This window comes from Felis catus, chromosome D1, assembly GCF_018350175.1.
Source record: "Felis catus isolate Fca126 chromosome D1, F.catus_Fca126_mat1.0, whole genome shotgun sequence".
NCBI classification, from domain to species: domain Eukaryota; kingdom Metazoa; phylum Chordata; class Mammalia; order Carnivora; family Felidae; genus Felis; species Felis catus.
Genome location: NC_058377.1, coordinates 66,433,640 through 66,457,077, shown reverse-complemented (window position 1 = coordinate 66,457,077; position 23,438 = coordinate 66,433,640). Strand labels below are relative to the sequence as shown.

Here is a 23,438-nt window from a genome sequence, read left to right as displayed (position 1 = left end):
ATTGGACTCCTCCCACCTCTGCATGAATTGGGAACCTTTTTCTGCATATTCCAGGGAGAGAACATGGACCTCCCAGGGAGAGTTGACCAGGCAAATTAAGCAAATACTTGGTTTCTCCAACCTTGTTCCATGCCCTTTTTCAATTTCATTGGCTCTTTTATTTTCCCCTGCCTTGGACTTCTGATTCTTTCATGACTGCCTTTTCTGCCTTCTTTCAGTTCATTTGTAGGCACCTGGGTAAGGAAGCCATAGACTCATAGGGTTATTTCCTTTTGAGTAGGAACTAGACCTTAAGCTATAGCAATGAAACATGAAAAGTAAAACTCTGTACAATAAATGGACATAGAGCCTGGGGATAGGGATAGGGAGATGATTTTGTGGTGTTCCTTAAAGCCTTAGGAATGGAAAATGATCCCTTGGGGCTTAAAGAACATATTCAGTCCTAGAACAGTTTAATCTAGCTTTACAACTATTTATTCTTAACCCTGGACCTGTCTTGGTTATTTTTAGCCAAATAATTACTACTATTTACTTATTTTCTAGAATTCTAGGTTAGTTGTGAGCAAACTTGGATAACTTTGACCCAATCTGTATGATTCAGTAGATAATTCTTCTTTCTGTGAAACGGCTCCTAGGTCAACAGCTTGTTCCTCATTGCAGAGGCTTAGTTTTAATGAGTCTTTACAACTTAAATAAGAAGCAGGAGCACTAAAGTTGAAGAAGAATTGTTTTCCTCAACAACAGCATATTTCTTTTCAAGAAATATATTTTCTTTCCCCACTATATATAGTCAGCTTATAATACTAAGTTTTGCTTCTCAGAAATAGGTTGGTCTACCTTTTTCACATACACATTCAAGTCAAGAAGGTGTTATCTTCATAATGAACTTCAGCTAGAGCTTAGGTGACTCACCTGAGAGTATTCTATCAGTCAGAAACTATTCAAGGTCCAACCCCGGTATTTACTGCTCTGTGGCCTCCACTTTGCGGAGGCACCACCTTAATGAATCACACTGGCTGTCCGTCACTCATTCTCTCACGACCACAGTTTCAAAATAAAACCTTGGAAAATGGAGGCACTGAAGTAACAGTTGCAGTTACTTCACCCACTGTTGACTGTTCTATGGATGCAACCTACAATTTGAGTCTTTATTTGGTCGTTGACAAAGGCCTTAAATTTTTGAGTCAAAACTTCAGTAAAATTCAGAAATTTAGGCCCTAAGATGTTGATTCTGTTGTTTATAGGAAATGCTTTCAAGACTTACTTTGCTTTTCATAGTTCTAACAAAATAATTTAATGTGTGTGTTTTTTGGGGGTGGGGTTTTTTGGGTGGTTTTTTGTTTGGGGTTTTTGTTTTGTTTTTTTCTTTTTTTTCTCTCTCTGGAAAAGTTGAGTAGATGGAAACTATGAAAGGAAAAGATGTACTACAAAATTGTAAGTCAATAGTTCTGTGGTTTCTGCTTTCATCTAGTAAAAAGAAGAAAATAGTATAAGGAAGAAGTTCATTTTTCTTAGATTATTGGTAGTAAAATTCAAGTTAAAAATCAGAGTTTGCTAATTGTGTTTTTCCCCTAGATTCTCTTTCTCATCAGAATAATCTCTCAAATAAAGATAATATCTAAATTTAATCAGAAGTTTTAACTGTTAAGTTTAATCATGCAAGGAAAGAAATGTGCACTTTCAGGGGATTCACCTTTGTAGTTTTATCCTAATACAGTAGTGACCTGTTACATGTATGTTAGAGCTGGATGGCCATAGTCAGCTTTCTAGGTGCCTAGCCTGCCTTGCTGCCTCTGCAGGCCACTAAAACTGCTTACTGTTTTACCCAAGCAGGTGCTTAATTTTTCCAGCATATCCATGACTTCCCACATAGGCTTTTAGCTATTGTACTATTACCTTGTACAACTATGCTACTGCCTGCAGTATGTCTTTGAACCCCTGGCTGCTGCTTTTTATTAAATAGATATGAAGTGTCAGGTTGCTATGCTAAGTGTTTTACATATTGAATCTTGCCACCCCCATGGGGCAGAGCTACCCTTAAATGAAGTTAGCACAGTATACCATAATCTTAGCTTTGCTTCCGTAATGTATCTTCTGAATTATCAGACAGTGGTAAATGACTACAGCTACCATTCATAACTAAGCTTATTTTTTTTTCTTTTTTACTGTGGTAAGACATACGTAACATAAAATTTACCATCCTGACCATTTTTAAGTGTACAGTCCAGTGATATTAAATACATCCACATTGATGTGCAACCACGGTCACCATACTTCCCCATAACTCTTCTCAAGTCGTAAAACTGAATTTCTGTACCTATTAAACAATAATTCCCCATTCTTCTTCCCCCAGCCCCTGGCAACTACCATTATACTTTTTGTCTTCACGATTTTGACTACTCTAAGTACCTCATGTCAGTGGAATCATACAGTATTTGTCTTTCTGTAACTGGCTTATTTCACTAATCATAGTGTCCTTAAGGTTTATACATGTTACAGCATATTGCAGAATTTCCTTCCATTTTAAGGCTGAGTAATATTCCATTAGTATGTGTATATCACATTTTGCTTATCCATGTATCCAGTCGATGGACACTTGTGTTTCTTCCACAGTTTAGCTATTATGAATAATGCCGCTATGAACATGGGTATACAAATATCTTTTTGAGACTCTGCTTTCAATTCTTTTGAAGTAGAAGTGTTAGATCGTATGGTAATTCTTTTTCTAAGTTTTTGAGAAACCACAATATTGTTTTCCACGGTAGCTATACCATATTACATTCCCACCAGCAATGCACAAGACTTCCTCTTCATTTCCTCACCAGCACTTGTTATTTTCTGGTGTTTTTTTCTAGTTTTATTGAGAAATAATTGACATATTTCACTGTATCAGTTTAAGATATATAACATGATTTTTTATTTATGCATTTTAAAAATTTTTGTAATGGAAGGATGGTTGAATAAATGTTACATTAGTGTCAGATGTACACACAGTGATTCAGCATGTCTGCACATTATGCTGTGCACACCACAAGCGTAGCCACCATCTGTCAGCATATAACACTATTACAATACCATTGACTATATTCCTTACGCTGTATCTATTATCCCCATGACTTTCATTCCATAACTGGAATTCTCATCTCCTATTCCCCTTCACCCATTTTACCCATCCCTCCCACCCTATTTTCTGGCTTTTTTTTTTTTAATAGTACCTATCCTAATGGGTGTGAGGTGGTATTTCATTGTAGTTTTGATTTGCATTTGCCTTATAATTAGTGATGTTCAGCATCTTTTCATATGCTTATTGGCCATTTGTTTATCTTCTATGAAGAAATGTCCACTCAAGTCCTTTGTCCATTTTTGAATCAGGGTGGGGTTTGTTATTTTTCGTCTTAGAAGTTCTCTGTATATTCTGAATATTAATCAGATACGTGATTTATAATATTTATCAGAATATGGTTATCATGTATATGATTTGCAAATACTTTCTCCCATTCTGTGGGTTGCCTTTTTACTCTGCAAGTAGTGTGTTTGGGTGCACAAAATCTTTATTATTTCTTTTTTTTTTTTAAGTGTACTTAGAGAGAGAGCACAAGGAGGGGAGAGGCAGAGAGAGAGCACAAGCAGGGAAGAGGCAGAGAGAGAGGGAGAGAGAGAGAATCTCAAGCAAGCTCTGCATTGTCAGTGTGGAGCCCAACACGGGGCTCAAACACATGAACCATGAGATCATGACCTGAGCCAAAACCAGGAGTCAGACACTTAACTGACGGAGCCACCAGGCGCCCCTTTGGATGCCAAAAATTTTTAATTTTCATGAAGTACTATTTGTCTGTTTTTCCTTTTGTTGTTATGCCTTTAGTGTCCTATCCAAGAATTCATTGCCAAATCCAATGTCCTAATATTTTTATACTGTACTAATCCCCCCACTTTAGACCTTCGTGGCACACTATAAAAATTGCTTTATAGTGATTGCTTCAGGTCACTGAAAATACACCCCAAGTCCTAGAAAGGTAGTTTTCCCTTAATCTCTGATAAAGTGGAATCCAAGAAGTATGAGCTATTTTCAGAGTGGCTACCCTATTATTTTTATCTAGGAACAATATTCATTCTCATCAATGGATAAATAAAGGTTACTTTAGAACATGTGCTATTTGGAGGCGCCTGGGTGGCTCAGTCGGTTAAGCGGCCGACTTCGGCTCAGGTCATGATCTCATGGTCCGTGAGTTCGAGCCCCGCGTCGGGCTCTGTGCTGACAGCTCAGAGCCTGGAGCCTGTTTCAGATTCTGTGTCTCCCTCTCTCCGACCCTCCCCCGTTCATGCTCTGTCTCTCTCTGTCTCAAAAATAAATAAATGTTAAAAAAAAATTAAAAAAAAAAAAGAACATGTGCTATTTGGAGTAAATATATAGCCTCTTTGTATTTGTCACTTCATCTCTGGAATCTGCCAAGCCAAAAGGGCCTGGGCATTGGAACCATTAATTCATGCCTCTTCCACCCTCACTCATTACACCATTGCCTTGTTTTGAATTTGCAACTGTCCCACTTGCTGGTTTATAATGTATTATCCTCTTAAGATATGCTAGATTTGATTTGCTAAAATTGTGTTTAGAATTTTTGCATCTGTATTCATGCAGCATATTTATATAATTTTGTAATGTCTTCTGGTTTTTTTAATCAGAGATAACACACTCATAGAATGCGTTGAGAGGTATACAGTCTTTAATTATTTGGAAGAGTTTGTGTTGAATTGGTGCAAGTTCCTTCTTAAGTGTTTGAGAGAGTTTTTAGTGGAGCCATTTGTGTTGGGGGCTTTCTTTGTGAGAAGACTTTTTACTACAATTTCAATGTCTCTAATAGATAGGGGCCTATTCAAGTTATGTTTCCTCTTGAGTGAGGTTTGGTAGTTTATTTCTTAAGGAGTTTGTCCATTTCATCTAAGTAGTCAATATTGTTGACATAAAGTTGTTCATATTTCTTTATGATTTGTTTTAAATATCTGTAGAATCTTTAGTAATGTTACTTGTGACATTGGTAATTTTGTCTTTATTTCTAATCAGTCTGACTAAAGGTTTATTAATTTTATGAATCTCAAAGAACCAGCTTTTGGTGTTATTGGTATTTTTTACTTTTCTATTTTCTGTTTCACTGATGATTGCTGTAACCTTAATTCCCTTCTTTTGCTTGCTTTGACTTTAATTTACTTTTTTTTTTTTCTTCTAATTTTTCTAAGTATAAGCTGAGGTCATTGATTTGAGACAATTCTTCTTTTCTCTCACAGGCATTTAGTGCTGTAAATCTTCCCCAAAGAAATGGTTAGTGCCATCCCACAAATTCTGATATGTTTCACTTTCATTTAGTGCAAAGTACTTCCTAATTTCCCCTTTTATTTCTTCTTTGATCCATGAATTATTTAGTTTCTATATTTGGAGATTTTTCTAGCTAACTTTCTATTATTGATTTCTTTTTTTTTTTTTATTTAAATTCAAGTTAGTTAACATACAGTGTAGTATTGGTTTTGGGAGTAGAATCCAGTGATTCATCACTTACATATGACACCCAGTGCTCATCCCAACAGGTGCCCTCCTTAATGCCCATCACCCAGTTAGCCCATCTCCCTATTCACCTCCCCTCTAGCAACACCCAGTTTGTTCTCTGTATTTAAGAGTTTCTTATGATTTGCCTCCCTCTGATTTTATCTTATTTTTCCTTCCCTTCCCCTATGTTCATCTATTATGTTTCTTAAATTCCACATATGAGTGAAATCATATGATATGTATCTTTCTCTGCCTGGTTTATTTCGTTTAGCATAATACACTTCTAATTTAATTCCATTTTGGTCAGAGAATATATTTTGTGTGATTTGAATCCCTTTAAAAATACATATGTATGTTTTAATTTTTTAATTTTATTTAAATCCAAGTTAGTTAACATGTACTGTAATAATTATTTCAGGAGTAGAATTTAGTGATTCATCACTTACATATAGCACCCAGTGCTCATCCCAACAAGTGCCCTCCTTAAGATTTATTTTATCACCCACAATGCAGGTTTTCTTAGTAAATGTGTTGTATGCACTTGAAAAGCATGGATATTTTGCTATTGTGCTATTAAAAAATCAAATCAGGTTAAGTTAGTTGATAGTATATCCTTCCTGATTATTTTTTTCTTACATTTCTAGTATTTAGAGAGATTAAAATCTCCAACTATAGTTGTGTATTTATTTCTCCTTGCCTTTCTATCAGATTTCATTCATGTATTCTAAAGCTTTCTTACTTAATACATAAGTACTTTGGGTTTTATGTCTTCTTGATTAATTCTTTACCATTAGAAAATTATCTTTATTTGCACTAATATTCTTTACTTTGAAATCTAAATCTTCTATTAACATAGCCACTCCAGTTTTCTTTTGACTAGTGTCAGCATACTATATCATTTTTGTCTTTTTTTTAAGTAAACTTGTATTTTAGAGTATTTGCACATTTACCGAAAGTTGCAAAGGTAACAGGTAGTTTCCACACATCCTCACCCAGCTCTTCTTGTCAGCAACCTTTTTCTAATGTTTTATTGAGATGTAATTCACATGCCATATACAATTCATCCATTTAAACTATACAATTCAGTGGTTTTTAGATACTTTCTTCCATCACAATCAATTAAAAAAATTTTTTTATTTGAGTATAGTTGACACACAGTGTTATTAGTTTCAGGTGTACACCACAATCAATTTTAAAGCATTTTCATTACCACAAAAAGAAACACCATAGCCATTAGTTGTCACTACCCATTCCACCATTCCCCGAGCCTTGTGCTATCACTAATCTACTTTCTGCCTCTATGGATTTGCCTGTTCTGGACATTTCATTTGTATGAATGAAATTTTACAACATGTGATCTTTCATGACCAGCTTCTTTCACTTAGCATAATGTTATCAAGTTTCATCCATGGTATATAGCATGTATCAGTATCTCATATGTTTTATTGCCACATAATATTACATTGCAAGTCTGTACCATATTTATTCATCAACTGATGAATATTTGAGTTGTTTCCATTTTTTAATTAAGATATCATTCATGTACCATAAAATTCACTTTTTTAAAGTGTGAAGGGAGCTTTTCCTTCTCTAAGTAGTGTGGCGTTTCAGCTTATCAGTTCTTCAGAATTTGCTACTGCTTATAAATCCACTTCATGACTTCTAAAATTTTATTAATCTCCCTGATCTCTTGTCTATTTTCTCATTCTCTTTGCTCTTGTATGTTTTGCCATTTTGTTCTTTTGTGGTCATTTCAGTGGGGTTTGAGGAACAAAAGACTATTCAGTGTGCCACACTTACTATTTTTTTTTAATTTTTGAGAGAGAGACAGAGACAGAGAGACAGAACGTGAGTCCGGGGGTGAGCGGCAGGGAAGAGAGGGAGACACAGAATACGAAGCAGGTTCCAGGTGCTGAGCTGTCACAACAGAGGCCAACGTCGGGCTCAAACCCATGAAGCGTGACATCATGACCTGAGCTGAAGTCGGACATTTAACTGACTGAGCCACCCAGGCACCCCTAATCTGCCATATTTAATAAAAAGAGCCCTTAAAATTATTTTTGAAGAAGGAAAATAAATTGTCAAAATTCTACTACTTTTACTTCATTTTCATTTTTGCCTTTTTCCTCCCACTCTTTGTATACTTATGGATACAATCATAGCATATTTGGCTGATTTTCTTAAATGCAGCATAAGTACTTCTTTCATATAAGCATCACCATATAACTACTTTAATGGCAGAATAATATTCTTTGGTGTTAATAATGTTCTGTCATTTACCTTACCTTCCTTCTCCATTGTTAGGCATTAAAACTGCTAACTTTGGAGGGGGTATAGCTATTAAAGATAATGCCATAATAAACATTTTTGTTGAGCTTTTAGGGCATTTGCAAGTACACATAGTGAGATCTGTGACTCACCAAATTCCTCAATTTCCTGTGCTGGGACCTACGGATGCTTTTCTTCTTCCGTTCTTTTGTAGTCACACCTCAGAAAAAACACCTTGATGTGTATCTACTCACTTCTTTGCTGACTATGTTCTCCCAATCAGGCCCTTAATCTTCCTGATTTACGGTGCTGTTATAAACAACATTATGAGGTGCATCAGTCTTCACATGTGGAGTTCTTATCTCTCCATATAGATTGTAAGCACTTTGTAGACAGAGGTCCCATAGTGCTTGGTATTGAGTTAATGAAAAGCACGAGTTTACAGTAAACACTTATGGATAGATTATTTTGCTTTGTTCCTAAACAGGTTTAAGAATACTTAAATATGTTTTAAAATCCATGAGTTCAGGGGTGTCTGGATGGCTCAGTCGGTTAAGTGTCTGACTCTTGATTTTAGCTCAGGTCATGATCTCACAGTACATTGGTTCAAACCCGACATCAGGCTCCGTGCTTACACTGTGGAACCTGCATGAGATTCTCTCTCTCCGTCTCTCTCTCTGTCCTTCCCATGCTCTCTCTCTCTCTCTCTCTCTCTCAAAATAAATAAACTTTAAAAATCCATGAGTTCAGAAAAATATGAATAAAAAAAGAAAAACTGGCCAACTGTGATGGATGCTAGAAAATAATGCATTGTTTTTAAAACTGATAAATGAAGGGATAAAATCTTGTATTTATCCGGTACAAATTACATGTTCAGGTCACCAAACAGTTGATGAATAGGAAGTTTCTCTTTACAGAAATACTCTAATAAATGAGGAAATGATGCTAGAATGAGAATATCACTATTTGATTATTCCTAATAATTAATGAATAAGCATTGACCATAAACAACCTTTAACATCACAAAAAAGAAACAACCATATATAGTAATACCATCCATGAAGTATTCTTGCCAAACAGTCAAGCCTGAATCCCATCAAGCCTCTAGATCCAACTGCTACTTTTCAGGAAATACAGAGGACAAAAGAGTATGTCATATGACACCACTGGGATGTAGTCAACAACCACCAGACTAATGGAAACTATTGGATAAATGATCCAGTTTCTTCAACAAATAGATTGCAAGTGAGAGGGAAAATAAGAGAGAGAGGGGCACCTGGGTGGCTCATCAGTAAAGCATCCAACTTTTGATTTCACCTCAAGTGAGGATCTCACAGTCATGGGATCGAGCCCTGCATCAGGCTCTGCACTGAGCATGGAGCCTGCTTAATATTTTCTTCTCTCCCCCTCGGTCCCTCTCCCCTGTTTTCATTCTCTCTCTCTCTCTCTCTCTCTCTCTCTCTCCCTCTCTCTCTCTCTCCCTCTCAAAAAAAAAAAAACAGAAAAGAGAGAGAAAGAGATAGGTGGTAAAGGAACCTATAGATTAAAACATAACTCAGAGATATAACTAATAGTAATATATGGACCATATTTGGGTCCTTCCTGAATCAAACTAATTGTGAAAAAAAAAAAAACAAAGAAAAACTTTTAACATAAGGTAGTAAAAAATTCAAAACCTGACTAGCTATTTGATGTTAAAGAATTATTTTTTTAGTAATGTATTTGTAAAAGATTTGCATGAAATAATTTCTCACTGGAAAAATAGCCAATGTATCAATAACCCCAAAATTTATTTGTACAGAAAACAGTGGGAATTAATTATCATATTTCTTAGGCCCCTCTCAAGTATTTCCAGGCACTATTAAATGGTACTGAAACCAATAATCAAAGTTGACAGTTGACATGTGTGATAATGTTTATACACTATTATTTAACATAGCAAAAAGTTGAAAACAATATAAATGTCCATTAACAGGAGCAAGGAAATGCTACATATTCGTGTAATGGAATTCCATACCGTAGTTAAATTGTGCAGTAATTACGAAAACAGATTCTGGGTTTGAAACTGTTAAGAAACAGTCTAGGTTTGAATCCAACTCTAGTTCCACCACTTCCTGGCAGTTTTCTTTTGGATAAGATACTTGACTCTCTGTGCCTCAGTTCTTCCACCTTTAAAACAGGGGTAAAAATCTCAGTGAATCATAAGGTTGCATAAAGACTAAGTAAGTTGATAAGTGTACATAGTGAAAGATCAGTGTAGATTAGTTTTAATAATTATTATTATATACTATTATTACCTGAATAAGTCTAGCATCATAATATGTGAAAAAACAAACTGCAGAAGAAAACATAATATGGTAATATTTATATAAAGTTTAAAAACCTGTGTGTGCCTGGGTGGCTCAGTTGGTTAAGCATCTGACTTCAGCTCAGGTCATGATTTCACGGCTTGTGAGTTTGAGCCCCACTTTGGGCTCTGTGCTGACAGACAGCTTAGAGCCTGGAGCCTACTACAGATTCAGTGTTTCTCTCTGTCTCTCTGTCTCTCTCTCTGCCCCTCCCCCACTTGTGCTCGCTGTTACTCTCTCAAAAATAAATAAACTTTAAAATAAAAATAGAAATAAAGTTTTAAAACCTGTAAAAAAAAAACGGGGGGGGGGGGAGGTAGGAGATTTGGATCCTATCTTGTATTAAGAATACCAAACCCAGGCAAAGGACTTGACAACAAGCTTGTATTTTGTTCCTACAAATGTCAAAGTCAAAATTGATTTGACATCTGATCTCTTAATATTTTCTCTTAGTATTTACTAAGCAACCTAATACAGAGAATCTTTAGAAGGATAAGTGGTTAGGGGCACCTGGGTAGCCCCTTGATTTTGACTCAGGTCATGATCTCACGATTCGTGGGTTGAGCTCTACACTGGGCTCTGCACTGATACCACAGAGCCTGCTTGGTATTCTCTCTCTGCTCCTCCCCCGTTTGTGTGTACATGCTCACACGCACACTCTCTCTCTTTCAAAATAAATAAATAGGGACACCTGGGCTCAATCAGTTAAGCGTCCAACTTCAGCTCAGGTCATGATCTCATGGCTCGTGAGTTCAAGCCCCACATATCAGCTTGGAGCCTGGAGCCTGCTTGGGATTCTCTCTCTCTCTGCCCCTCCCCAGCTTGTGTGTGCGTGCTCACACGCATACTCCCGGTCTTTCAAAATAAATGAATAGGGACGCCTGGGTGACTCAGTCGGTTAAGCATCTGACTTTGGCTCAGGTCATGATCTCACAGCTCGTGAGTTCAAGCCCCACATGTCAGCTTGGAGCCTGGAGCCTGCTTCAGATTCTGTCTCCCTCTCTTTTTTTCCCTTCCCCACTCGTACTCACTCTCTCTCTCAAAAATAAACATTAAAAAGTAAGTAAGTAAGTAAATAAATAAATAAACTAAAAAAAAAAAAGAAGGATAAATGGTTAAGGACTTCAACCCTGTTGTTCTAACTACTGAAATCGGCACATCAGATGAATATACTGGTGAATGAATGTACTTCTTGTGCAGAAATTGTGTGCCTGAATCTTCTAAGTAATCTGGAAGAGGTTTAGACCATTATGGAGTTGAGGTTACTTGCACTAGTCAATCTTAGAGTATAAGGTAGCAGAACAGAAAAAATTATAGTAGATTCTCACAATCACCCTTTTTTTAACTATTTGGATTTACCATTCTGTAAATTGCAATGACTAATGCACACAGTGTCCTATATACTCATTATAAGCCACTCTGTTTCTGCCCCTTCTGAGTTATATGTTTACAAAGAGTTTGTTGTGTTTTTTCTCAATTATGTAGTTTAATTAAATGTTGCATAAGTCAATGAAATATAAATTGTATACTTTGAGAAGCATCAGTAAGGGGTAAAATGAAACCTACAATATAATCCTTGTCAGGCCAATGTAAAATCATAAAAGTACTGGTTGGCACCATCCCCAAACTGTGCAATGAAGTATACTTGTATTCCAGTATCAGAGGTAGATTCGGAATACCCAGCAACTTAAACAAGAAATATTTGTATTCTGCATTATTCTTTAAGACCATTACATATTTGTGGAATCAATCCTACCAGCTAGCTTTTTTCCTGAAATCTGGTTTCCCTCTACGCCCCCTAACTGGGTCCTTGGGCCTGGAGAACAAGCATGTCTAGCCAGACAGACCTTAGACCAACCCCTCATACTGACATCTTAACCTTCCCCTTGACCAATTCATCTCTGAAATGATTTGTGTCCATTTATTTAGATTTGAATCTGGCCTGCTGGTTGGTAAGCCTGGTAATTTTATTCTCCTTACCCTATCCCATGCTGAATTTCCTTTGAATGCTTTGTGGAAAACTAATGGCATTGTTTATTTAATCTAGTACCTTCAGGGCTATTGTTTTTTTCTAGATAAGGAAGGAAGTCAACATATTCTTAAACATCTCATAAAATTGCATGGCAAAATATCACTTGTTTTTTTAGGACAGAACCATAAAAAAATATTAGGAAATATAAAATAAATATTGTTGCCAAAATTGAAGGGAAAGAGAGCTGTCATTTGACAACAGCATTCCCTACCATGACCACCACCACCACCATTGCACTCTCAGTGTGAATTGGGTCTCATGTTTGTACAAAACAAAAGGTCGTGAAGATGGTATATGGGCCAATTTGAGAAACTATCATAGGAAAGTTTTCTCTTCAAAGAAGTTATTAGAATCAGGAGATAGTTTCATAGATAGGTGCTTATTTTCTTTGTTTACAAATACTACTGTTATAGAAATAGTGAATTGGAGACTCTAAACAATCTCATTGTATCCTTATCCAGATAATTATAATATAGTTTTGTGGAATATCTCAATTTTTATATCTTACAGAAATGATACTGAACAGCAGAAAACCTTATTTCTCATCCCTTCTACTCATCTTGCTGTATGACCTCGGGGAAATCCATTTTTTTTTGTAGGGTCTCGCAAATACACAGTGAAGACATGCAGCATTCACCTTACCACCCAAGACCAGCTAGACTACAAAGCTCCATTTTTGCAGTTCCTATCTAAAGCCCTGATAGAATGTAAGCAGAATAAGGTGCTACTGCCCTCTGCTGGTCCTAAGAACACACCTGCCCATCAGTGCATTTGCCCTCCCATCCTAACAGTGAGGGACACAGTGGCCCTTGCCTGTGGTTGGAAAGACATTGCAGGAAACCATAAGGAAGGAGGAAGGTTTCATATTTGGAAAAATAATAATAGTTGAAGTATTTGGGAATTAATGATTTATTATGCATATATCAGATGCCATAGCCATGTGTGACTGCCTTGCCACCAAAAAGTATCCTATAATCACTTCCCCCCCCCCCCCCCGCCCGCTACAGTGTCTCACCTGGGAAACAGTTGTGGGTGCTGATACTTTGAGCCACTGTCACTCTATCTTGGAATATATACAGGCCACTTTTGTATGGAAGATTTAGGAGAGTTTTTGCCTATTCATTTTTAGTTTATGAATAAATAGGAAGATAATAAGTCATATGTGCCAAGGAAAGTGAATATGCAGCATCAGTAAGAAAAATTCTGAAAAGGAAAGGCAGGGCTTCATTATGCTCTCAGATCCCTAAGGAACTCTGTCAAGTTGTAATAAGAGATCTAAAGTTAATAATAGCTTTTTTGGTTAGTTGATGATCCTAAAAGTACTTTATGTGAGAAACTGATAAGGATTTGCTAAGAGCTCTGTTTTTCTGAGCTCATCTATATTAATTTTGGAACTCTAAAATTTAAAAATTTTAAGAGCTGCTGTTTATTACCTTGCATTTGTAAGAAATGGTGCTGCTTCTGACTATACTTACAGGAGAGGCAATGGAGAATTATGCTCTTATCTTGTTTGAATTTCATGCCTTTAAAATCTCTTTCTTTTTTTTTGTTAATGTTTATTTATTTTTGAGACAGAGGCAGAGCGTGAGTGGGGGAGGGGCAGAGAGAGAGGGAGACACAGAATCCGAAGCAGGCTCCAGGTTCTGAGCTGTCAGCACAGAGCCTGACAAGGGGTTTGAACTCACAAACCATGAGATCATGACCTGAGCTGAAGTCAGACCCTTAACTGACTGAGCCACCCAGGCACCCCTAAAATCCCTTTCACAATAGGTCTGTGCACTGCTACTGAGATCATTATTAGTCCTTAGAGTGCTGCAGAGCAAAAAAAAAAAAAAAAAAAAAAAAAAAAAAGTGCAACTTACATCCCAGTATCTACAAGCAGAGTATAGGAGGAACGTGGGATTCACATTGTCTGTGACTTCTGCTTACGTACTCGCAGAACCACACACATTTTGCCCATGATTCCCCAATGGTAGATGGTAACTGTGTTTTAAAGGAGTATATAGGCATTATGAAGATCAACAGTGATCCTCATGCAGCTTCCCTTTGGAGAACTCTTGATTTTTGTTTTACAGCCAATCTCAACTTATAGTCACCTGATTGGGAGTTATAGTCAATCATCTCAGCAGCAGTACATAGTCCTAGCTTGAAAGGGACTTACACATGTGATACAGAAATACATAGACTCTCATAGACAAAATCACAGCCATCCCGCTTCTAACTAAATAAGTACTACATTTCGTGGTATGCATGGTGCCTATTCCAGTTCTAGGTTTAGTCTGCTCTAGACCAAGAAGGAAATTAGCATGTATTAGAATATCATTTTTACCAGGTATCTTATTCATCTGTTATACATCCCTAAGAAATGAACCAACTTTTGCTACATAACTCTTATATATATAACCTTAATAGTAATCTTCAGTGTCCAACATTCCAAAAGAAGAGAAGTAATCTTATTAAATTGCTTTAAAAACCTTATCAGAAACCTTAGTCCTACTCATTGAAAACAGATGAACTCAATTCCAAAAAATAAAATGAACCAAAATTTTCTATTGAGAACATTACCTGCTGTTTGCTGAGAAATTATCGATTAAAAAATTTTGAAATACCTTTAACCTTTAGAGATGAAAGCCAGTAGCTATGGAAAGATTATTTAAATCATTAACTGGAACTGACAATATGAATCACATGTGGAAGTAAAAATACAATGTTAATTAAAATCATATCAGATCCTTCAAGGCAGAATATTACTTTGGGAAACAAAACCCTGAAGTACAGGAAAAAAACAGCAGTGCTAATTAGTACTTAACTTCTTTTATGATGTTTTTTGCAAGACAGTTTGGTATACAAAAAAGAGCAGGGGCTTTGGAACCAAACAAACTTTGGGCTTGAAAATCGTTTTTACTACTTATGTAATTTGTTATTTGGCTTTAGGCAATCACTTAAACCTCCCTGAACTTCTGTTTCCTCTTCCTTAAATTGGCAATAATAAGGTGCATCTTATATTTAGTATTAAGTGAGATATGTAAATATTTATGAAGTGCCTCAATAAATATTTATGAAGTGCCTCAAGTGCCTGCAGAGTTAGTTTTCCTTCCTTCTATTGTAAATCACAGAGTAAGGTTTACTCTTACTTTGAAACCCAGCAGGAAGTCCTGGAAAGGAAGGTTTGGTTTGAGATTACCTTCCCTTGACCAGTCTTGGTTACCAGAAAATGCCATTGAAGTGCAGGACATTCTGCTAGGGAGTATGTGAGGCAGGCAGCAGTCTTGGTGGGGAGGTAATGGGCTAGAGTGACCAGTAGGGAGGGTGTAATTCTTCTTGAGTCCCAAATGCATGACACGCCCTCATTCTGTGTGTAAGGCCACACTGCGGGTTCACTCACATTTTAATTAGTGCCTCCCCCCAGCAAAATGTACTCTAAAACCAAGTAGAAAAAAATTTCAATTATCTGAAGCTTTGTTTAGGTTACGATGGATTTCATTCACATATCCTAATTGTAATAAGAGCTACCAACTCCAAAGTGCCAGGTACTTTTCATACATTCTCTAATTCATATAATAACTTCGATTTCTAGCTGATGCTAAAATGTCTGTGAAGTGACTGAGACCCTAAAGGATTTCATAGGGAGCCCAAAGTTGCCAGCTATAAAATTAATGTTTAAAAAAAGAAAGGAGAAAAATGAATAGGTTGCTGATTGCTAAGCTTGTACTGCCATAAGGTATTGTTTAGGTAAACACTTTGATAACATCTATGATCAACCATGACCCCTGTAATTTTCTGAACCTTCATGACTTGGTCAGCCCTGTGATGATATGTATTGTGTGTTCTCACAGAAACTGGCCCCTGGAGTCAGCCAGTTTGCTTACACCTGTGTGCAGGACCACCCCATTTGGACGAATCAGCAATTTTGGGAGACAACCTTCTACAGTGCAGTGCAGGAACAGGTTCGCTCTCTGTATCTCTCAGCCAAGGAAGACAATCATGCCCCATATCTGAAGCAAAAGGTAAGAGAAGAAAGGTGCTGGTGTGGGACTGGGATCTGGCTTCAAGGAAAGCTTATTCATATATTCCCAGGGCAAAAGGAAACCCAAGCACTTTCTACCAGTACATTTAAGTTTCATTTTAGGGAATCCTGTCGTGACCGTCTTTACTGTGTGGATTTCTGATATTACATTTTTCCATAATAACTTCTTAATATAGTTCTTTAGCATTAGAATTGTTTTATTATATTTTAATAAATAAGAATCCTTTTGAAACAATTATAGGAAGTTGAACAGAGAAAAGAAAATGAAAAGACCTGGGCAGATGTCTTTGTGCAATTAACTTTTTGAAGAAATGTCAAATTAAAGTTAAATGACTCTAAAATAAATGTAAAATTCAATAGTTCTTCTCAAAAGTATGTCAGCAATAAGTCTAGTTCTCCTTTTAGGAGTATTCTATATGTTTCTACATATTTTATCAGCATCAATTATACTTCAGAAAAATATCAGAATATTTTAAAACAAGAAAATTGTTTTTAATTTGAAAAAGGAGTTTAAATTTTCTGAAATTTTAAAGTGTCATTCACTAAGTGTCTGGTCTTAGGCAATCACTTTACTTCTCTGTGCCTTATTTCCACATTGGTAAAATGAGTAGATAGAATTTTTGTAAGACTTTGATGTATAATACAAGTAAAGGGCACTCAAAAGTGCCTGACACATAGTAAATAATAAATGTTAGAAATTACCAACCTTATTAATTGAACTTAAACCAGGATTAAAGGCTGATTGTCAATGTTGATTCACTTTAAGAGTAATTTTTTAATTTTTTTTTTATTAAGAGTAATTTTTAATTCTACATGCTGGGCTAATACATTACTGATGATCCTTCCCATCACCCTCCATTTTACTTCATTTTTTTTAAATTTCAGTGTAATTAACATACACTGTTATATTATTTTCAGGTGTACAATATAGTGATTCAGTAATTCTATATACGTTACTCAGTGTTCATCACATTAAGTGTACTCTTAATCTCCTTCACCTATTTCACCCATTCCCCCACTCACCTTTCCTCTGGAACCACCACATTGTTCTCTATAGTTAAAGCCTATTTTTTTGGTCTCTTTTTTTCTTTGTTCATTTGTTTTGTTTCTTAAATTACACATATAAGTGAAATCATATGGTATTTGTCTTTCTCTGACTGACTCATTTCACTTAGCATTTATACCCTCTAGATACATCCATGTTGTTGCAAATGGCAAGATTTCATTCTTTTTTATGGTTGAATAATATATATATATATATATATACACGTACATATATATATATATATATATATATACATATATATATATATTACACACACACACACCACATCTTTCTTCATCTGTCAGTGGACACTTGGGTTGCTTCCTAATTTGGCATTATAAATAATGCCAACATATCAATGCATGTATCTTTTCAAATTAGTCTTTTCCTATTCTTTAGGTGAATACCCAGTAGTGGAATTACTGGATCATTACCACCTGTATACCTGTGTCCTAATAATATTTGACTCCCACATTTACAAGGAAATTAGCTCTATTTTAAATTTTTTGAAGAAACTTCATTCTGTTTTCCACAGTGGCTGCACTAGTTTCCATTCCCACCAATAGTGCACAAGGGTTGCTTTTTCCTTGCATCCTCGCCAACACTTGTTGTTTCTTACATCACCACATATTTTAAATTGACCTGTATTATGTAAGATAAATGAATTTAGATACCTAACAGGAATTACATAGTAGTATTCAAATATTTATATATCTCATGTAATTTAAACCTTATTTGTCTATTCTTGAGTATGATAAGAACAGAAACATTACTAAAAAATAGCTGACATCTCATATTCCAAACTATTATTCTACACTGCTAGTGTGAATTGTTTACTTAATTTAATGTAAAACTCAGATTTTTCTTTCAAAACACCAAATGTACTTGGGTAAGGGGTAACTATAGCAGATGCAAATTAGTTTGAGGTCATGGTCCAGAAATATTTGGGCTGGCATGGTGCTTTTGATAGTTTTTAAAAGCAGATGTAGTGTAACAGAGGTATATCTCAAAAGCATTTGTAGAGCAAACACATGTCACTACTTCTCTGTCCTCTTTTCTAAAGAAGTCTCTCTATGATACACAGATTATATACAAGTGAGACTAGGGACACCTGAGTGGCTCAGTCGTTTAAGCATCCGACTTCGGCTCCAGTCATGGTTTCACAGTTTGTGGGTTTGAGCCCCACATCAGGCTCTGTGCTGATAGCTTGGAGCCTGGAGCCTGCTTTGGATTCTGTGTGTGTGTGTGTGTGTGTGTCTCTCTCTCTCTCCCTCCCCTGCTCACTCTCTGTCTTTCAAAAATAAATAAATGTTAAAAAAAAATTTTTTTAAAAACAAGTGAGACTAGATATACTAGCTCTACTTAACTTTTCAGCCTACTAGGAAACTCCTGTTTAAAATTCCATTGTCAGACATACCAAAAAGAAAAAAGAAAGAGGATTTTAAGAAGATGGTGGGAGAGAACCATAGACTCACATTGTCCCACAAATACAACTAGATAACTATCAAATCATCGAAAAACCTCAGAAATCAATCTGAAGATGGCAAAACAAACTCCACAACTAAAGATAGAGAAGAAGGCACATTGAAGAAGGTAGGAAGTGTAAGATGTGGCTTGGAAGAGAAACAGATCATGGCCACTGAGGTAGAGGGAGCTACAGTTGCACAGAAGAGTAAGAGACAAGCTCGCGTACCAGGCGTGCATGGGGAAAACAAATCCCCATAGAACTGGCTTAGAAAGTGAGAGCGACCAATTTCTTGAATTCTTGCAACCAGAAGAGCTTTAAAACATGAAGTTTTAAGGCCAGTGGACTTGGCTCAGTGAGAGCCCAGAGGACACTGGGGCTGCTCTTGGAGAAAAAGCAGGCCAAACAGCCCAAGGACATACTGCATAGAAACAGTAATCTGAAGAAAACCTGGGACACACAGTGGGGAGGTTAGTTGTTCATCTTAGAGTATGTCACAGAGGCAGCATTCACAGAGACCCCTCCAGGAACAAAGGAGCTGGCAGGTGCCATTTCCCTTACCTGGCCCTCAGCATAAACACAGAGCCACCTGTGGGAATCAGTGCAGCTACCTAATTTTCTTACTCCAAGCCCCACCCCCTGTACTCAGTGGAACCGCCTTCTTAGCCCCAACCTGGTAGATCTCCTCCCCTAGAGGACCAGCTCAAACCCCTGCCAATACCATCCCCATCTGTAAGCTTTGTGAGGACTCGGTTCTGGTGGCAGCAGCAAGAGGCCTCATTTCACAAGCAGACCAGAGCATACCTAGTTACAATGCACTGCAGCCAGGACACAACAGCAGACCACACACAGCACACATTGGAGGTATCTGGAAGCACCAGGGCTGGGAAAATAGGGGACACTACATTGCACGATACTACAGAACTTCATAAAGCCATTATCCTAAAAAAACAGGAGACAACTAACTTTTCTAACACCCAGAAACAGGCACAGAGACTTAGACAAAATGAAAAGACAGAGGAATTTGTCCCAAATGAAAAACCAGGACAAGGCCACAGCTGGAGATCTAAGTGACACAGATTTAAGTAACATACCTAGTGGAGAATTTAAAGCAATGATCATAAGGGTACTCACTAGATTTGAGAAAAGAGTGGAGGACATCAGTGAGACGATTAACACAGAGATAGGGAATAATATAGCAAAGATAAAAGTCTCAATAAAGGAAATGAGAAACATACTTGATGGAATGAACAGCAGGATGGAGGAAACAAAGGAATGAATTAATGACCTAGAAGACAGAGTAATGGAAAGTAATCAAGAACAACAAAAGAGAGAAAAAAGAATCATGAAAATTAGAATAGAATAAGGAACTTAGTGACTCCATCAAACATAATAAAATCCATATTATAGGAGTCCCAAAAGAAGAAGAGAGAGAAAAGGGTCACAGGGTTTACCTGAAGAAATGATACCTGAAAACTTCCTAATCTGGGGAAGGAAACATCCAGATCCAGGAGGAATAGAGAACCCTGAAAAAAATTAACAGAAGCATATCCACACCAAGACATCTTGTAATTAAAATGGAAAATATAGATATAAAGCAAAAATATTAAAAGACACAAGACAAAAGAGGACAGTTACATACAAAGGAAACTTCGTAAAGCCATCACCAGGTTTTTTTTAGCAGAAACTTCCCAAGCCAGAAAGGAGTGGCATAACATATTCAAAGTGCTGGGTGGGAAAAATTTGCATCCACAAATACTCTATCCAGCAAAGCTAACATTCAAAGTAGGAGGAGAAATAAAGAGATTGATAGACAAACAGTAATTAAAGGAGTTCATGACTGCTAAACCAGCCCTGCAAGAAATACTAAATTCCTCTCCATGAGAGGAAAAGAAAGACCAAAAGTGATAGTAGGAAAGTAGGAATCACAAAAGCAGTTAAAATGAATATTTCTATAAAAAACCACTCAAGGAAATCACAAAATAAAAGGATGTAAAATATGACACCATATACCTAAAACATGGGGAGGCCAGGAGTAAAGAATGAGTTCAACCTTAAATGACCATCAACTTAATATAGACTGTTGTATGCAGAAGAGGTTATATGCAAAGCTAATGGTAACCACAAATCAAAACTGCTAATAAATATTCAAAGAATAAAGAGAAACAAATCCAAATATATCAGTAAAGAAAACCAGCAAACCACAAAAGAGAGAAAGACAAGAAAGGATCAGAATCTTCAGAAACAACCAAACAAGTAAGTAATAAAATGACAGTAAACACATATCTATCAATAATTACTGTGATTGTAAATAGACTAAATGCTATGCATTTTTCACAGAACCAGAATAAACAATCGTATAATTTAAATGGAACCTCAAAACACCCCAAATAGCCAAAGCAATCTTGAAAAAGAAAAGCAAAGCTGGAGGCATCACAGTTCCAGACTTCAAGTCATATTACAAAGCCATAGTAATCAAAACAGTATGGCCCTGGCACAAAAATAGATACATAGGTCAATAGAACAGATAAAAAACCCACAAAGAAACCAACAGTTATATGGTCAATTAATCTTCAACAGAAGAAAAAAGAATATCCAATAGGAAAAAATAGTCTCTTCAACAAATGGTGCTGAGAAAACTGGACAGCAACGCAAAAGAGTGAAACTGGACCACTATCTTTCACCATACACAAAAGTAAACTCAAAATTGAGTAAAACCCTAAATGTGAGACCTGAAACTATAAAAATCCTAGAAGAAAGCACGGGCAGTAATTTCTCAGACATCAGCCATAGCAATTTTTTTCTAGAAAGGTTCCCGGAGGCAAGGGAAACAAAAGCAAAAATAAACTATCAGGACTACATCAAAATAAAAAGCTTTTGCACAGTGAAGAAAATAGTCAACAAAACTAAGAAGCAATCTACAGAATGAGAGAAGATATTTTCAAAAGACAGATCTATAAAGGGTTACTATCCAAAACATATAATGAACTTCTAAACCTCAATACCCCAAAAGCAAATTATTAGTAAATGGGCAGAAGATATGAACAGACATTTCTCCAAAGAAGACATACAAATGCCAAAAGACACATGAAAAGATGTTCATCATCACTTACCATCAGGGAAATATAAATCAAAACTGCAATGAGATATCACCTCATACCTGCCAAAATGGCTAAAATCAAAAACATAAGAAACAGCAAGTGTTGGCAAGGATGTGGGGAAACACTCGTGCACTGTTGGTTAGAATGCACACTGGTGCAAAACAGTATGGAAGTTCCTCAAAAAATTAAAAATAGAACTGCCCTACAATCCAGCAATCACACTGTCACAATACTGGGTACTTACCCAAAAAATACAAAAACACTAATTCAAAGGGATACATGCACCCTGATGTTTATAGCGAATTATCAACAATAGCCAAATTATGAAAGCAGCCCAAGTGTCCATTGATTGAGGAATAGGTAAAGGAGATGTGGTATATGTATACAGTGAAATATTATTCAGTCATAGAGGAATAAAATCTTACCATTTGCAACTACATGGACAAAGCTAAAGAATGTAATGCTAGGGGTGCCTTGGTGACTCAGTCAAGTGTCCAACTTTGGCTCAGGTCACGATCTCATGGTTTGTGGGTTCGAGCCCCACATCGGGCTCTGTGCTGACAGCTCAAAGCCTGGGGCCTGCTTCAGATTCTGTGTTTCCCTCTGTCTCTCTGCCCCTCACCTGCTTGTGCTCCCTCTCACTCTTTCTTGCTCTCTTTCTCAAAAATAAATAAACATTAAAAAAGAGTGTAATGCTAAAAAAAAATAAATCAGCCAGTTAAAGACAAATACCATAAGATTTCACTAATATGTGGAATTTAAGAAACAAATGATCATGGGGAAAAGAAGAGAGAAACTGAGAAACAGACTCTTTATGAAGAACAACCTGGTGGTTACCAGAGGGGAGGTGTGTGGGGGAATGGGTGAAATAGGTGATGGGGTTAAAGAGCATACTTATCATGATGAGTACTGAGTGCTTGTCGTATTATGTACTTGTTGAATCACCACATTGTACACCTGAAACTACTATAACACTGTATGTTAATCAAACTGAAATTAAAATTAAAAACTTAATAAAAAATAAAATGTCTCATTACCACCTGTATACCTGTGTCCTAATAATATTTGACTCCCACATTTACAAGGAAATTAGCCCTATTTTTTGTGATTTTGGTCATTCTGTCTCCTCCCAGCAACAGAAGAGAAGAAACGCATCAGAGTACAGTAAAACCTTGGTTTGAGAGCATAATTCATTCTGGAAGCATGCTTGTACTCCAAAGCACTTGTATATCAAAGCAAATTTCCCCCAAAGAAATAATGGAAAAACAGATGACTTGTTCTACAGCCCAAAAATATTCATATAAAAGTTATTATAATACTGTAATATAATATAAAATAATAAAATACAAAATATAAAGAAAAATAAATTAACCTGCACTTACCTTTGAAAACCTTTGTGGCTGGTGTGAGGGAGATAAGAAGGGAAGGGTTATTGTGCAGGATGACTTTCACTATCACTAACAGAATCACTGCTATCTATTCGCTCCATGGAATTTTTTCTTTTCATGCAACTTTAACAAGGAAGCTATCCAATGACCTAGAATGAAGCAAAGCATTCCTAAGCTTGTATGGAAAAGCAAAGAACTGTCCATAGGTGCTTTGAAGTGACAAAAAGT

At 36.5% G+C, this 23,438-nt stretch overlaps 1 protein-coding gene across 3 annotated transcripts in view; it reads left to right on the top strand.

Moving 5' to 3' along the window:
* The window catches only part of SBF2 (SET binding factor 2), a 489,527-nt gene that overhangs the window by 387,263 nt on the left and 78,826 nt on the right, over positions 1-23,438 (top strand). For all 3 annotated transcript variants that reach the window (XM_023239559.2, XM_023239558.2, XM_023239557.2), the window contains exon 18: positions 16,021-16,191. In XM_023239559.2, coding sequence (XP_023095327.2) covers positions 16,021-16,191 — 171 coding nt within the window. The remainder of the gene's footprint in view (positions 1-16,020; positions 16,192-23,438) is intronic.